The following is a 17594-nucleotide window of genomic DNA, read 5'->3' on the forward strand; positions in this document are numbered from 1 at the left end:
TATTAAATAGCACTGGGTGTGATTTTTTTTTTTTTTAACATCCCCTTCGGTTATCCCCCTACTCCCAAATACCCCCTCCCAACATGCCCACCCGCCTACCCACCCCTTAGTGTTAAAAGAGAGGAAGAGGGGAAAGGAATAGAAAAATGAAGGAAATTAAGAAATGAAGGAAGAAGAAAAAGAAAAAGAAGAGAAGGGAGAATAAAAAAGAAGAGGGAAAAAAGAAAAAAGAGAAAAGAAAGAAAAAATCACACCCTGTGTGAAGTGGGCGGTGTCTTGCTAGCTAATCACAATACTGAATGGAGTCAACCAATCATGTACAAAAGATAAATACATTTATTGAAACACTCTTTATGATGGACGAAACCATAACTCGAAAAAAACAAAGTTTTGGGTTTTTTTCGAGTTATGGTTGCTTATATAGGGCTATGCACATGTGTCATGTGACACTGGCCAATCACAGTCCTGAATAGATTGTGATTGGCCAATCACAGCGCAGGATAATTGTACTAATTTCCAAACTTCACTTTCAGGGCCGGTTTCACTGGCCAAAGTATTTGTACATTTTTCCAAATCTCACTTATAGGGGCGGTTTCACCGCCCAAAAATCACACCCAGTGTGAAGTGGGCGGTGTGGTCATCACAGTGATGGAAGCTCACTTCAAAAAAGAAATGCATTTATTGAAAATAATCTTTATTGGTCATCATAGTGATGGCTCACTTCCAAAAAAATGGATTTTTGGAAGTCCATAATCTTATTTATAGGTTATTAATGTCATCATGTGTCTCGCTAGCCAATCACAGTGCTGAATAGAGTCAGCCAATAGAGTCAGCCAATCACAGTACAGCTAACTGGGCCAGCTGGGCCAATCACAGTGCAGGAAACTAATACTAATGAGATGTCCCAACCCCACTTATAGGGGCGGTTACACCGCCCAAAAAATAGTGAAAACAGCATGTTGTATCGGCTTCGAATGGTGCATGCACCTCATGTGTTGTGATTCGGAACTCAAAATCCACAACCTCAAATTTCGGGTGGTTTATCTAATCAGGTGAGATGGTTTGTAGTGCATCAAAGTGAAAGGAGAGGCTGCCAGTGTTCAACAGAGCTACAGACAGCAAATGTAATATTTTCTAGTTTAAAAAATGACATGAAATCCCGTAGCCAGGATGCGTTTGAAGGAGGTAAGTGTTTTTTCCATAAAAGGAGGATTCGACGACGAGCAATTAGAGAGACAAATTAAACTATATTCTTTTGTCTGGTATTCATTCGGGTTCCCTCTTCAGGGACACCAACAATAGCAATGTAAGGTGATGGATCCACATTCAGTCCTAATATTTCAGAAATAACATCAAAGAAATATCTCCAGTATTCCGTCAGGCTTGGGCATGACCAGAACATATGAGTCAAGTCGGCTGATGCCTGAGAGCATCTATCACAGATGTCAGAAAGATCTGTGTATATTCTCGATAATTTAGCTTTGCTATAATGTATCCTATGAAGTACTTTGAATTGGATGAGACATTGTCTCGCACAAGAAGAGGATGAGTTAATAGTTTTTTATGCAGCATCCCAAAATGTATCTGACAAAGTGGTACCCAGTTCGGATTCCCAACCCACTTTGATCTTATGCAAAGCAGGAGGGGTCGCTGCCGATAAGAGATCATATAAAAAAGATGTGTGGCCTTTTGACAGTTGAGTAACTGGTAAAATATGGTCAATACCCGAAGCCGGCGGAATCTGTGGAAATGATAAAGTATTATGTCTAGCGAAGTTGCGAATTTGAAAGTATCTGAAAGGTTAAATGTGGAGCGTAACTTGTGTGAAACTGGCATATGTGCAAGACAACCCTTGTAGAGCCCAGCTGGAGAATCTTCCATCAGTTTTGCCTGGTTGAAAATGTTGGTTGTTACATAATGGTGTAGCTAGAGACAAAGAGGTCTAGCCATAATGTTGTCTAATTTGTTGCCAAATTTGTAAGGTGGAAATAACAAAAGGATTAGAAGAGTGCTGCCTAGGTTTGAGTGGAAGACTACTAGTTCTATACTTCTGACGTCTCAGTCTTTAGTTTTTTCTTTAGACGTCAACTACTGTATGTTCTGAGCCGGTAGCACTACCGTCACGTTGTCATGCTTGCAGGTCTGTTGTTGTGTTTTGAATGGAGGCAGGGTGTGGGGGGGATGGGATTTCTTAGCAACACTGAAAGCACTAACTCTCATTGGTCGTGTCATGAGTAAATAAGCCAATGAGCTGCTGAGTGGATTCTCAGACCCTAGATTCAGACTAGCACGGCTCCCAGGCACTAACAGGCAGTCACACATCAACGAGAGGGGGACATGTCTCAAATACATTGCCCTATCATTCATGTTGATTCCCAAACCTTAACAAAATACGGGACGGGATGTTTTTTAGTTTCCAATTACGGGTTGATTCCGTATTTTACGAGACGGGTAGTAACCCTAATTCTACTGGTTGTTCCTCTAACACAGAGTGTGTGTGTGTGTGTGTGTGTGTGTGTGTGTGTGTGTGTTCAGCTTCATTCCTTTCCACATTTCTGCTCCTATTATTTATTCATCTAATAGTAAATTTGATTGGTTCAGGCAATGTCACAACACCATGGCCGCCGCTCCATATCAGGACAGGTTTTAGGGTGATATCACCATCAGATCACCTGTTCTCTGGCAGGTTGGATGGTGTGTGGTGCAACACCACAGTGATAGGTTTTATGATCACTGGTGATGATGAAACAGCCGGAAGGAGAGAGAGAGGTCAAGAACCTGACACAATGGTGTCTCTTTTGTGCATGTCATTAAACACACTTCATTTGAAAGAGACACATTTTTCCTTTGTCTGTTGTCAATGTTGGACCCTACTGTCACCTTCCTGCAACCCCATTAGGGGTCCCGACACATAGTTTGAGAACCTCTGTTTTACATGGTTTCACTGTAATCCTTGACCATCAAATAGAGGTAGAATCACATCAAGAACAAGCACACCATTCAAAGTAATAGGGCGAGAGAAAACAACATGGTGGCCTCTTATGTTGTCATGTTTACTTCAAGAGAAATAATGCTAAATACAACATTTGGTTATGGCCACCAGGGGGGTGTTTTTGTGATGGCTCCATATGTGAAAATGTTCAGGGCCCCAAACTGTACAAGTGTAGCAAGTCATCTGTTGCTATAACATGCTAACACACATTGATTGATTAATTGATTGATTGATTGATTGATTGATTGATTGATTGATTGCTTTCTTTCTTTTTTTCTTTTTTTCTTTTTTTCTTTCTTTTTTCTCTTTTTCTTTCTGTCTGTCTGTCTGTCTGTACTTTCTTTCTTTCTTTCTTGGTGAACTTTCTTTCTTTCTTTCTACAGATCTCATAACAAATGATGAAGAAATTCGTATTGTGATGGTGGGGAAGACTGGAGCTGGAAAGAGTGCCACAGGAAACACCATCCTGGGTCCTGAAGCATTTGAATCCGCGTTTTCACCCGATTCTGTGACATTGAGCTGTAATAAGGCCAGTGGTGTTGTGGATGGTAGAAAGGTTTCTGTTATTGACACTCCAGGCTTGTTTGACACTGGGTTCAGTAATACTGAAACCATTAAAGAGGTAAAAAACTGTATTACTTGTGCTGCTCCTGGTCCTCATGTGTTCCTGGCTGTGATCAAACTAGGGAGATACACAGATGAGGAGAAGAACGTTGTGGCAAAGATTCAGGAAGCATTTGGACAAAGTTCAGATAAATACACCATGATTCTCTTCACTCATGGTGACAAGCTTGAACTTTCAATTGAAGCATTTTTTAATGATTCTCCAGAACTACAAGAATTAATCAAGACATATAGTGGTTTGTATCATGTCTTTAACAACGAAAGCAAGGATCCCTCTCAGGTCACTGAGCTGCTGGAGAAAATCAACCAGATGGTGAAGGAGAACGGTGGAAGCCACTACACCAACCAGATGTTCCAAGAAGAAGCAAGGAAACAAGGTGAGAGAAACAAGTCATTCTCATTCTCATTCTCATTATCCTTATCCTTATCATTAAAGGAGCTGTCAATGGAGTATAGCCAAATTCCAACACCCTCGCGCATTAGTCCAGCATCGAGCGAGGAGGATAGGATTATATGTGAGTCCAGAGGAATCAAGCCAGCTGGACTGATGAACAAATAACAATTCCTACTCCTGCTCACTCACTCTCTACTCCTGCATGTCATGTTATATATTAGATGCTGTATTTCTCGTATATGAGCTGTTTGACATGCATTCTCCCACAACAAACAGCATGATGGTATAAATAAAGATCAACCCATTATTTAATGTGTTGCTTCAGTAGCTTAGATCGCTGTTATTCAGAATGATATATTATATAAATGTAAATGCACTTCAGTATCTCTGCAGTTTAATCAAATGGGACACTTTCACCCTCAAACCGTTCAACATATGCATGCAGGCACGTTATGTTTATACATTTAGGATATGAGCAGAACAAAGTTTTATCGGCTCTAAAACGTCCCTTTGAAGTCTGTGACACGGCAAAGTCATGGTTTCCATCTCAGGTCCCGAGGAGACGGTCCATCCAATAACAGAACAGATAGGCAGACAACACTTCTGGCGAGAGGACGAGAACGGGCTTTAATGAACACTGGATGTACACTCACTGTTAGACACTCCAAGCGTCTTGTAGAGCTCACTCTAGCTGAATTCCAATACCCAAAATCTCGGCCACTCACTCACTCCCACTCGGTCACTCCAGCTTGACCCGTAAATAGTCTGGGCACATTTGGTCATTCGCGTTTTGGAGGAGGCGAGTGGAGGAGCCGAGTCGGCTCTCCGCTTCCGCATTGAGCGAGTGTACATGAAGTGTACGCTTGACCACTCTCCACATATCCTCGCGGAAGACTTCCGCATCACGTTTTTTTGTTTTATTTTCCTTCTCCCGTGACGTATACATGGTCCTCCTCCACACGTGGCCTCACAAACACTGCTTGAAACCCGAAACCATGCCGAAAACACCGGCCCCTGTGAAGCCTTGTCGTACGATGGTATCACTCACCAATAATAGCAGACCTACAAGCTCATAATGTGTCACATTGCGATGCATTCTGAGCTTGTAGATATGTTGAGTGTTTGTAAGTCTGTTGTGTGCTTGTAGATCTGATATTTTCAATTGTGTGCTACTGTAGGGTTGTCAAAATGCCATCATTATGCCAATCCACAATGTGACTCATTATGAGCTTGTAGATCTGATATTTTTGAAAAAGCAGGAAACCTACAGGAAATTTATAGTGAAAAATGTATACTTTGGTACTTTAAGCATATTTTGATGCCAATACGTTTGTACATTTAGAGCTTAGAGCTATCACACTTTAAATCAGATGGAGATCTCACAGTCTTGTCAGGGTTTCCAATACACACTCATGCTGTGTATTGGTCAACATACAGTGACCCCACGCACACACCCACATGGCCAGAGCATATCATTGAATTGTCAAAAATTTCTCAGACTTGCCCCCCCCCCCCACACCAAAAAACAACAACAAAAACACATGACAACAACGTTGTGAGCTTGTAGACCAGCTATTGTTATTAGTGTGGTTGCCCTAATAGGGCAACCAGACTATAGTACTGGATGTTCTTTATTATTTCTAGATAAACAATATTTCGAACTGCTATTTCTCCCACAGTTTTTATCCCCCAATGTTGTGCCATATCTCAAAATGACCGTCTTGACCTGGAATCGTGCGCTTGTATTTTGCTAAGAGATTGGTTAAATAGTTTAATTATATATTGATTTATTAGTGCATTAAATTTCCCCATCCGCTTTAATGTAAAAGTGAAAAAACTCAAATTCAAGTATTTTTTTCTCAGAAACCGTAAGAGCTAGAGTTACCTCATTTGGAGGGGAGGTTCATAATTTAGTCAGAAATTATTGAAAAAATAATTACACTAATCGGCCACATGGTGGCGCTATAACAGTGCCCTTTACGTTTTGGCCTATAACTCTTGAACCGTAGGTCGTAAAATCAAAATGTCCTTCCTTGGGTCACTACGCATCTCCCCATATAGGCCACGCCCATTTGCGTCTGGATAGATTTTCCGCCATTTAGAATTTTCTTCAAAACACACTTTTTGCTCCTTTTCCTACAAATTTTGTCCAAATCTCACACAAATCGGTACAGGTCATCTATGGACCCATGCGATAAACCTATCCAAACGGCATTTTGATAGTCCTTACCGTTCGTCCGTAATTGGCTTCCAAAGTTAGCGGGAGGAGCCCGTTTTACCAAAAATGCCAAAAATCACGAACGAAACGTCCAATCGATCCCAAATTTGAATCACATGTCGAGGGTGGTTTACTCAACAAATCCCCAAAAGCATTTCCACTTTGACCCATAGGGGGCGCCACAACTCTGCAAAACGTAACCGTTTGATGCAAAAACATGATTTTTGGGGGGATCACTCCTCTCAAATTGAAAAGCAGGTGATCTCAGGAGTGACATGACGATGTCATTGGCCCGCTACATTTGTGGGAGGGGCTTATTTATTTTAGTGGGAGGGGCCTATTTCTTCAAATCAAAACGCCATGTATCACGAACAGGGCCGCATTAAGGCCCCTCAGGGCCGTGGAACTACACCAAATCAAAGGCCCCCCCTCAACATTAATCGGACAACATTGGGTGCGTTCACGCGCACGTGCGTTTGGTGCACGTGCCACCGCCAGCACGATCGGTGCTGACACAGGCACTGGGCACAGCCTTTCCAACTTCAGTCTATGCTATAACTACAGTGTCTATCATTACAAATTACATTTATTATTAAGGAGGTTACTTTATGGTCATTACAGTCGTAGGCTACTAGACATATGGTGATGAGATGGGTAACAAATGTTTCATATTTATTTTCTTATTCTTCATAAGAAATTCAACAATTCAAGTTTAGAATTGAGAATACAATACTCAGCAGAGATGGGAAAAGTACTACTCACTTTCTTTACTTAAAGTAGAAGTAGCCTCAGATACATTTACTTATGTAAAAAGCGACTTTAGTAAAAGTACTCATTCAACTAATTACTCAAGTAAAAGTACAAAAGTACAGGCTCTGAAATATACTTGAAAAGTTAAAGCAAAAAGACCTATTGAAGTCTACCGCAGTGGTTCTCAACCTTTTTACCACCTCAGAAAATAATATTATGGCTCACCATTATGACTGACTGATGTTAAAATACAGTAGGTAGACCTACCCCATCCTATTCAGCTATTTGCGCAGTACAAATGTATTAAGAATATTTCATTTAGATTTTCACAGTGTACATTAGGTAGCACTAAGACAGACAGACAGAGATGACATTAACAACTGTGAGCTACATTATTCAAACACAGCACGTGAGAATGATACAGTCTAACTCTAAGCTAAGCCTACTTCAAACTAGCTCCATAAAGAACCTCTCACTCCGCTATAGCGGAGTGAGAGGTTCTTTATGGAGCTAACTTCAAACAAACAAACACACACACACACACATCTTCATTGTAAGATTAACTCACCATGCTGCGCCGAGGTTCAAAGAGTTTAACGCACGGCACTTCCAAAGTTTGTACAATGTTTAAGTCACAGGAGCTGGTTTTCATATCGTAAATATGAACGTTGGCCCAAATCTTGCGTTTAATCCACATGGTTCTTGTTTATTTGTGTCGCTGTCACAGACCATGATAGCAGAGTAAAACTGGTTAACAGAAACAAACTTACGCTAAAAGCGGAGGATTTCAAAATAAGAGCCGCTTGTAAAGATTACTCGACAGTAGTTTTATTTTTTTGTTTACTTACAGGAAGTAGAAGTGACACATCAGTACCAGCGACGGTATGCAAGAGGTTTGCATCTGTTCTGCCGCGCAACATTAAAACTAAAGCAACATATGTTTCTAAATATATATAATTCACACAGCAGGGCCCGAATGTATACAATTTTTATAAATAATAATAATAATAATATATATAATATTAAAATAAAATAATATAAATTTAAAAAAAATTACAATAATATATATATTTTTTAAATACATAATTCACACAGGGCCCCTGCAGGCTGCAGGCCGTGGAACACAAGTTCCACTAAGTTCCGCGGTTAATGCGGCCCTGATCACGAACACAGGATCCAATCAGCACCAAATTCGAATGGTACGTCACGCGACCTCCGACGGTATTCCTCCAAGCATATTCCTCAAGTCCGGGCGGCGGCAACCTGCGACCGGCGACGGCGCAACCACACTTTGCAATTTCCCATAATTGCGACGCGTCTAGTTTGTCTACAAAGTTGTTAAAGCAATGGTTTAATAAATTACTAATATCATATAGTGTTACCATATAGAGCAGGGGTCTTCAACAGGGGGTCCTCAGAATTACTACAGGGGGCTACAGATTTTTTATTTTTTTTATTTTTTTACATTAACCACTTCAACCTTAGCATCCCTATTCTGAGCAACATTTGCCGAAAATAGCAGATCTACAAGAACACAACTTGTGTGAGCTTCTAGATCGGCTATTTTCGAGAAAGAGGTTTGGTTTAGAGGGGAAAAGGAGCAGACTAAGTACAGAGCCAAAGGTCAAGTTTACTAAGTATTGAGGGTTTAAGAGTTTAAATGGCTGAGCCTGAAATAAATAAAAACTATTAATTTACACAACACTGATAGTCCATGAAGCTATCTATGAAATCTGCAACACACATTTTATACAATATGTAGTGGGGGGTCCCTGATTCATCTCTCTCTCAGCTAAGGGGTCCTTGCCCTGAAAAACGTTGAAGACCCCTGAATAGAGTACCTCAAATACAGATCAATACACATGATTTTACTCTAACATGAATTGTCTTGTCATGTTTCAGAGCTGAAAACATTGATGGATTCATCAAACCTGACAGCAGAATTTTCAGGTGGGTCCTTTGTTTATTGAAGGAACTGCTATTCAGAAACTTAGGATACACTTTACTGTTTACTAGTGCAGGCCGATACACACCCCACATGCCTGTTTCATTGATATTGTTGCTGTTGTGTTGATGTTGTGATGGTATTGTGTATTTGTGTTGATGTTGTGTAGTTGTGTTTATATTATGTAGTTGTGTTGATGTTGTGTATTTGTGTTGAGGTTGTGTATTTGTGTTGATGTTGTGTTGATGTGTGTAGTTGTGGAGCGTTGTCCAGGGTGTTTTAGAGAAGAGAGAAGAGTCTAGGACGTGTGAAGTGTTGTCCAGGGTGTTTTATAGAAGAGAGAAGAGTCTAGGACGTGTGGAGCGTTGTCCAGGGTGTTTTAGAGAATGGAGAAGAGTCTAGGACATGTGGAACGGTGTCCAGGGTGTTTTAGAGAAGGGAGAAGAGTCTAGGACGTGTGGAGCGTTGTCCAAAGTGTTTTAGAGAAGAGAGAAGAGTCTAAGACGTGTGGAGCGTTGTCCAGGGTGTTTTATAGAAGAGAGAAGAGTCTATGACATGTGGAACGGTGTCCAGGGTGTTTTAGAGAAGGGAGAAGAGTCTAGGACGTGTGAAATGTTGTCCAGGGTGTTTTAGAGAAGGGAGAAGACAGAAGAGTTTAGGACGTGTGAAATGTTGTCCAGGGTGTTTTATAGAAGAGAGAAGAGTCTAAGACGTGTGGAGCGTTGTCCAAAGTGTTTTAGAGAAGAGAGAAGAGTCTAGGACGTGTGGAGCGTTGTCCAGGGTGTTTTAGGGAAGGGAGAAAAGTGTAGACGTGTGGACTATTGTCCAGGGTGTTTTAGGGAAGCGAGAAAAGTGTAGGACGTGTGGAGTGTTGTCCAGGGTGTTTTAGGGAAGAGAGAAGAGTCTAGGACGTGTGGAGCGTTGTCCAGGGTGTTTTAGGGAAGAGAGAAGAGTCTAGGACGTGTGGAGCGTTGTCCAGGGTGTTTTAGGGTAGAGAAAGGAGTCTAAACGTGTGGAGCGTTGTCCAGGGTGTTTTAGAGAAGAGAGAAGAGTCTAGGACGTGTGGAGCATGGTCCAGGGTGTTTTAGGGTAGAGAAAGGAGTCTAAACGTGTGGAGCGTTGTCCAGGGGGTTTTAGAGAAGAGAGAAGAGTCTAGGACGCGTGGAGTCTAGGACTTGAGGAGCGTTGTCCAGGGTGTTTTAGAGAAGAGAGAAGAGTCTAGGACGTGTGGAGCGTTGTCCAGGGTGTTTTACGGAAGAGAGAAGAGTTTAGGACGTGTGGAGCGTTGTCCAGGGTGTTTTAGAGAAGAGAGAAGAGTCTAGGGTGTCCAGGGAGCGTTGTCCAGGGTGTTTTAGGGAGGAGAGTAGAGTCTAGGACGTGTGGAGAATTGTCCAGGGTGTTTTAGAGAAGGGAGAAGAGTCTAGGACATGTGGAGCGTTGTCCAGGGTGTTTTAGAGAAGGGAGAAGAGTCTAGGACGTGTGGAGCGTTGTCCAGGGTGTTATAGAGAAGGGAGAAGAGTCTAGGACGCGTGGAGTCTAGGACATGTGGAGCGTTGTCCAGGGTGTTTTAGAGAAGGGAGAAGAGTCTAGGACGTGTGGAGCGTTGTCCAGGGTGTTTTAGGGAAGAGAAAAGAGTCTAAACGTGTGGAGCGTTGTCCAGGGGGTTTTAGAGAAGAGAGAAGAGTCTAGGACGCGTGGAGCGTTGTCCTGGGTGTTTTAGGGAAGAGAGAAGAGTCTAGGACGTGAGGAGCGTTGTCCAGGGTGTTTTAGAGAAGAGAGAAGAGTCTAGGACGTGTGGAGCGTTGTCCAGGGTGTTTTAGAGAAGAGAGAAGAGTCTAGGACGCGTAGAGCGTTGTCCAGGGTGTTTTAGGGAGAAGAGAGAAGAGTCTAGGATGTGTGGAGCGTTGTCCAGGGTGTTTTAGGGAAGAGAGAAGAGTCTAGGACATGTGGAGTGTTGTCCAGGGTGTTTTAGAGAAGAGAAGAGTCTAGGACGTGTGGAGCGTTGTCCAGGGTGTTTTGGCTAATTCCCATAAGGGTCACCACAACAGATCATCTGTTTCAATCTGGTTCTGTTTTCTGTATCTTCCTCACTCACTCCAGTCACCTGCATGTCATCTCTGTCACCTGCATGTCATCTCTGTCACAGGCATGTCCTCTCTGTCACAGGCATGTCCTCTCTGTCACAGGCATGTCCTCTCTGTCACATGCATGTCCTCTCTGTCACAGGCATGTCCTCTCTGTCACCTGCATGTCCTCTCTGTCACAGGCATGTCCTCTCTGTCACAGGCATGTCCTCTCTGTCACAGGCATGTCCTCTCTGTCACAGGCATGTCCTCTCTGTCACAGGCATGTCCTCTCTGTCACAGGCATGTCCTCTCTGTCACATGCATGTCCTCTCTGTCACAGGCATGTCCTCTCTGTCACAGGCATGTCCTCTCTGTCACAGGCATGCCCTCTCTGTCACCTGCATGTCCTCTCTGTCACCTGCATGTCCTCTCTGTCACAGGCATGTCCTCTCTGTCACAGGCATGTCCTCTCTGTCACAGGCATGTCCTCTCTGTCACCTGCATGTCCTCTCTGTCACAGGCATGCCCTCTCTGTCACAGGCATGTCCTCTCTGTCACCTGCATGTCCTCTCTGTCACAGGCATGTCCTCTCTGTCACAGGCATGTCCTCTCTGTCACAGGCATGTCCTCTCTGTCACCTGCATGTCCTCTCTGTCACAGGCATGTCCTCTCTGTCACAGGCATGTCCTCTCTGTCACAGGCATGTCCTCTCTGTCACCTGCATGTCCTCTCTGTCACAGGCATGCCCTCTCTGTCACAGGCATGTCCTCTCTGTCACCTGCATGTCCTCTCTGTCACAGGCATGTCCTCTCTGTCACAGGCATGTCCTCTCTGTCACAGGCATGTCCTCTCTGTCACCTGCATGTCCTCTCTGTCACAGGCATGTCCTCTCTGTCACAGGCATGTCCTCTCTGTCACAGGCATGCCCTCTCTGTCACAGGCATGTCCTCTCTGTCACAGGCATGTCCTCTCTGTCACAGGCATGCCCTCTCTGTCACAGGCATGCCCTCTCTGTCACAGGCATGCCCTCTCTGTCACAGGCATGTCCTCTCTGTCACAGGCATGCCCTCTCTGTCACAGGCATGTCCTCTCTGTCACCTGCATGCCCTCTCTGTCACAGGCATGTCCTCTCTGTCACAGGCATGTCCTCTCTGTCACCTGCATGTCCTCTCTGTCACAGGCATGTCCTCTCTGTCACAGGCATGTCCTCTGTCACAGGCATGTCTTCTCTGTCACTTGCATGTCCTCTCTGTCACCTGCATGTCCTCTCTGCACTGTATATCTATAATGATAACAATGTGAAGATCAAAATCATCAAATCATCAAAATGATTAGTGTCTCACTGACCACCCACTATCTCATATCCCAACTTTTACAGGACCAAAACCACGGAAATGGATCTCAGTCAGTAAAAGATGGAGGCTACAGTTAGAAAAGCTTGCAAACATTGCTGACAGTAAAGTCACCAAAGTTGGTAGTCTTGTGTTTGTGAAAGATAAAGAATTCTGCATCACAGGAAGTGATGGAGTTGAGGTCTTCTTGGGGTTGAGAGCTGATGGCACTGAAGTCGCAATCAAGAGAATGTCTAAAATCGACTACCAAACGCTGAAGAACGAAGAACAGTTTTTCCGTCTACCAGAGCTGGATGATCCTTCAATCGTACGATATGTTGACTCTGCAGAGGATGAGAACTTTGGTTACCTTGCTCTTCAGTTGTATGAATACTCCCTGGAAGAATACGTCACTAAACACAACCCTTCTGAACTGGAGAGGAAACAACTTGCACATCAAGTTCTCAAGGGCTTAAGTGTTCTTCATGGTCAGAATCCTCTAATTCTCCACCGGGATATCAGGCCCCTGAATGTCTTCATTGGTAAGCTATAGGGAGACACAGCCTTCTCAGTATATAGCAGCTATAACAGCCAACTTCTTGTTTTGGCCTATAACTCTTGAACCATAGGTCGTACAATCAAAATGTATTTTTTCCACGGTTTCCTTGGATCATGACGTGCCTCCATAGAGGCCCCGGCCATTTGTGCTGGACTCGATTTTCCGCCATTTCAGGTTTTTTTTAAAACACTTTTTACTACTACAAATTGTGTCCAAAACTCACACAAATTGGTATTATCTGTGGAGTCATGTGATCAAGATGCATCAGTGACATTTAGCAGATTAATTCAGAACTGCCTGTGACTGCCTTCAAAATGTTGCCTGGTGGAGATCTCCACTCAGAGGAGCGCACTTTTCCAGTTATTATTATTATTATTAAGCAAAAAAATAAGAAAAAAGGCACATGATATCTGAAATATCAGCAACATAATGCTGCATTTATTTGTTCAATCTAAAACTCTTGATTGTATTGATCTACCCAATTTGCTTTGCAGATATTCAAAACAAGGCAAGATTGGCAGATTTTGGAAAAAGTCGACAATTACAAATTACATCAGGAACGTCTTGCTGGAAGGCAAAGGAGACTTTGAAGGGTGATGCTCAGGACATTGCTCCAGACGATGCTGACAGCCCATATAAAGGAAGCACGGACATTCAGGTTGTTTTTTATTCTGTGTGAGAATAATGTATTGAATGACAACGACATGAACATGTTCTTACTCATTTACATGCTCATTCTTAAAGGTGGCTGGGATGTTGATATACTACATCCTGTCTGGAGGACGCCATCCATTTGGTCGAGGTGCTAGATGTGAAGACAACATTCTGGATGGAAAGTACAACCTGGACCATGTTAAGGATGCGGTGGCCAAGGATCTCATCGAGAGGATGCTCAATGAAGACCCAAAGAAAAGACCTACAGTGGAGGAATGCTTGGCTCATCCCTTCTTTTGGTCAAAGGAGAGGTATGATAAAATAAAATAAAAACGGTCTAACAGTTTCCATTCCATGTTATTCACTCATTCTCTGATATCTTATTTAAGCTAATCTCAATCAGTTTCATCCAAAGTTAAGGTACTTATATTCTAGCCTAATGCTATCATTATTTATGTGTTTATTTTCCAGGAGAGTAGAGTACTTGAGAAGGATTGGAAAGGAGGTTGAGAACTGTCCAGATGATGACCAGGACCTGATCGTGTCTTTGGACCAGTATGCTGAGAAGGGACAGTTCAACACATGGAAACACAAGGTGACTTTATTACTAATAGTGTGAGAATGTCTTAACCACAATTGCCCTTTCACCTTGATATGTTTTTCTGTCTCTCTTTAAAATCCTATGCCTTAAATTAACATTGTTTATGAAGTGTAGAGCGATATAAATGGTGCATTTATATAGCGATTAAGGGTTCAGTGTCTTGCTCAAGGACACTTCCACACTAACTCTGGGGTAGCCCGGGATTGAACTGGGAACCTTGCGGTTTCCAGTTCACTCTACCCAGTCCCTCCACTCTACCCCTGAGCCACTGCCAGCCCTACGGCAAATCACTGGCCACATGATGACCTTAAAAAATTATTTCTCCCGTTTCCGCGTCCTAAAGAAAGCTGTGAACATTTTCCATACATCAGCCGTAACGTATATAAATGACATTGGCCGCGTTTGCCAAAGAGATTCGTAGAGATGCTGCGTAGAGATGCTGCGCAGGTCCTACGACGGGTCTTACGTGCGTCCACACAGCCTGCGCAGTACCTTAGCAGGCACGTAGATTTCAGGTCATGCGTAGCCTACGCAGCTTGTGTAAGAGCCTCCTACACAGCAGAGACCCGGCGCTCTACCCTCATTAGTAGCAGCTGGTTGTGCCCTACGTGCAATCTAAACTGGCTTCAGGAAACACCATCGTCGTAGGTTCCCACGTCCACGGCGTTACGTGTCTGCTAAAACTACATTCGGGAGACAGAATGCACGTATCCTACTCCTCCTACTCCTGGGAGTGGTTGTAGCCCTGAATGCTGTCCTACGCAGCAGTTTGTAACGAGCGCCATATATATATATATATATATATATATATATATATATATATATATATATATAAATTACGGCCGGGCCGGTGCGTAACGTGCGATGCCTACCCAAAAAAAACAGACATACAAGCTGTCAACGCACTGCGACATGCCGTGTCGACAGCTTGCAGATCAGTTCTTTTGGGTAGGTCGAGCGGCTGCGCTGCTTCGTCCTCTATGCATGAACCCGAAGTTTACAAATTGTACTCTCACGGAGGATCCGATCATCTGATAAAAATATTAAGCATAAGCCAAGTTAACTAAAGGTATATAAATGATGCTGAGCATGTTTCTTTAATTTCTAAGTTTTATAGTTAAACGTTATGATGAAAGTCCCCAGTTCCTCTCACAAAGTGACAGCTGTTGCGCTCGCCATGTTTATGAATGGTAAAAAAATATTTTGAAAGCAGATCTACAAGCTCACAACGCCTCACAAGCTTGTAGATCTGCTATTTTCAAAAGATTTTAATACATATTAAATTTGGGAAATGGGACATTCTGCATACCTTTACTTTTGGTATTTTAAGTATATTTAATTTACTTGCATAATGGGGACACTTTGGTGTTTTATTTACCTTGCAGATGTCACCTCACCACTGTAATTTAATTCATAAATATATTATTCAAAAGTTGCATTTGGAGTGGACTGCTTCAGGACATCTGACAGTTGGCTCTGGTATTTTTATGATCCATTTCACTGTATATATTCGCAAAGGGAGTTTAAACTGCTGTGTAGCGTAGGACAGCACTACGTAGTTTACGTAGGCTTTACGTAGGCTTCGTCCAGGAGGTCTTTACGTGCATGCTGTCTCCCGTGTGTAGTTTTAGCACACACGTAACGCTGTGCGCTTGAGAACCTACGACGATGGTGTCTCCAGAAGCCAGTTTAGATGGCACGTAGGGCACACACAGCTGCTACTAACGAAGATAGTGCGTAGCGAGGTTGCTACTGCGCAGCTGCGTGGAGGCTCTTACGCAGCTTCTAGACTACGCACGAGCTCAAATTCGTTTGGGAAACCCGGCCAATGTTAATGTTGAAAATGGGTGGTGTTCCCCTTTAAGGCTCACAACCCTCTTTCTGTTTCCCTGCTCCATTTCATCTTTAATTCATATGTTTGTCCAGCTCCCATCTGAGTTGCTTCAGAAGATGGAGTCCTACCCTGAGAACTTTTTTGGACTGCTGTGCTCCATTCACAACCTCCATGAGCACCAGTAAGTTGCATTAGACTTAAAAACAACAAACAGAAGTCACACACACACACACACACACACACACACACACACACACACACACACACACACACACACACACACACACACACACACACACACACACACACACACACATATATATTTAATGTGATGGAAACTGACAAACTGAGTTTAATTTTTATACTACAGTTCGAAAGAAAATAAACGTTTTATTTTCTTTGATTATTATTACTGAATTACATTATTTTGTGTTTCTCTGCTATGGTATCACTGTAAATGTGTGTGTGTTCATCATCAGATGTTGTGACTCCAGAGATCACTGCTTTGTGTTCACAGTGCTAAAGAGGCAGCTGGTGTTGACCTGATGGAGATGTTTCCTGCTCTGTTCGTGTGCGTTTACCAGTTTGCCCAGGAGCAACGCTGGAACTCAAGGCCAACCCTGAAGGACATGTTTCAAACACAGGATGTCTTCAACAGTGCCGTATGAAAGCAAAACTCTCATAGAAAGATATTCTCTCTCTCTCTCTCTCTCTCTCTCTCTCTCTCTCTCTGTCTCTGTCTCTGTCTCTGTCTCTCTCTGTGTATATATATATATCTCAGGAAGGGACCGCACACTCCAAAGATGATGGACAGGACTGGGCACAGCCTCGCGTCTGTAGTAAAAATAGAAAATACACTTTCGCTACTCACCAAAACAAAGACGGTTTTATGGAGTTGAAAGCCTACTCTACTTAGTGGGAACACTCTGAGCCCCTCACCTCACGTCTAAAATACACTTTTTTGGCCAGAAAATAAAATATTTCACAGGAAGGAAAAATCTGGTCAATAGAAAAATTCCATTGACCAGATCTGTAGGGGGCGCAGTAGAGTATCAAAAACATGTTTTCCTTCCGGGTTAAATATTTTCTTTAATATTTAACACATTGGGTGCCAGAGGTTTATTAAAATATTATACGTTGAGTGCCTGCATTTCTTCCATCCACTTGCGTTATACGTTTCGTGCTGCAGAAACCCCGACGCAGAAGTGCATGTAAACAAAGCGTGCGTGCGAGACGGCGGAGGGTCCCGACTAACGCCTGGAACAATAATATTTCCAACGCGATCCTCCATTGCAGAGTGATCGCCGATCGGAAACGGCTCGTTTCCACCACGTTAAAAAGAAATGGAGATATTAAGCTTTTAGTCAAGGAGATAACATTGAAAACGCCGACCGGAAGGATTTTTGACATGGAGCCAGATCCAGCCTCTTCTTCTCAGAAACTCCTTGGGTGATGTCAAAGTTTCGTTTTAGCGCCCCACGTGGCCCACATGTATAAAAATAGAATTGGGTCAAAAACGGTCCGGACCGTTTTCGGCACTTCTCGTTTGGACCCTCAAAAACGGTCCGGACCGTTTTTGGCATTCAATGTGTTAAAAGAAATTCAATTTGTGGCATTTTTTTCACA

The 17594-nt window shown here is 43.0% G+C and overlaps 1 protein-coding gene across 2 annotated transcripts in view; it reads left to right on the forward strand.

Annotated features, from left to right (window-relative positions):
* LOC308077410 (uncharacterized protein) overlaps positions 1–17594 on the forward strand; it is a 76092-nt gene that overhangs the window by 30320 nt on the left and 28178 nt on the right. For both annotated transcript variants that reach the window (XM_080418088.1, XM_080418089.1), the window contains 8 exons: positions 3376–3993; positions 8881–8928; positions 12368–12862; positions 13374–13537; positions 13624–13844; positions 14005–14128; positions 16061–16149; positions 16486–16630. In XM_080418088.1, coding sequence (XP_080274214.1) covers positions 3376–3993; positions 8881–8928; positions 12368–12862; positions 13374–13537; positions 13624–13844; positions 14005–14128; positions 16061–16149; positions 16486–16630 — 1904 coding nt within the window. The remainder of the gene's footprint in view (positions 1–3375; positions 3994–8880; positions 8929–12367; positions 12863–13373; positions 13538–13623; positions 13845–14004; positions 14129–16060; positions 16150–16485; positions 16631–17594) is intronic.

This window comes from Gymnoscopelus braueri (genome assembly GCF_963280865.1).
Source record: "Gymnoscopelus braueri genome assembly, chromosome: 21".
In the NCBI taxonomy this organism is placed as follows: domain Eukaryota; kingdom Metazoa; phylum Chordata; class Actinopteri; order Myctophiformes; family Myctophidae; genus Gymnoscopelus; species Gymnoscopelus braueri.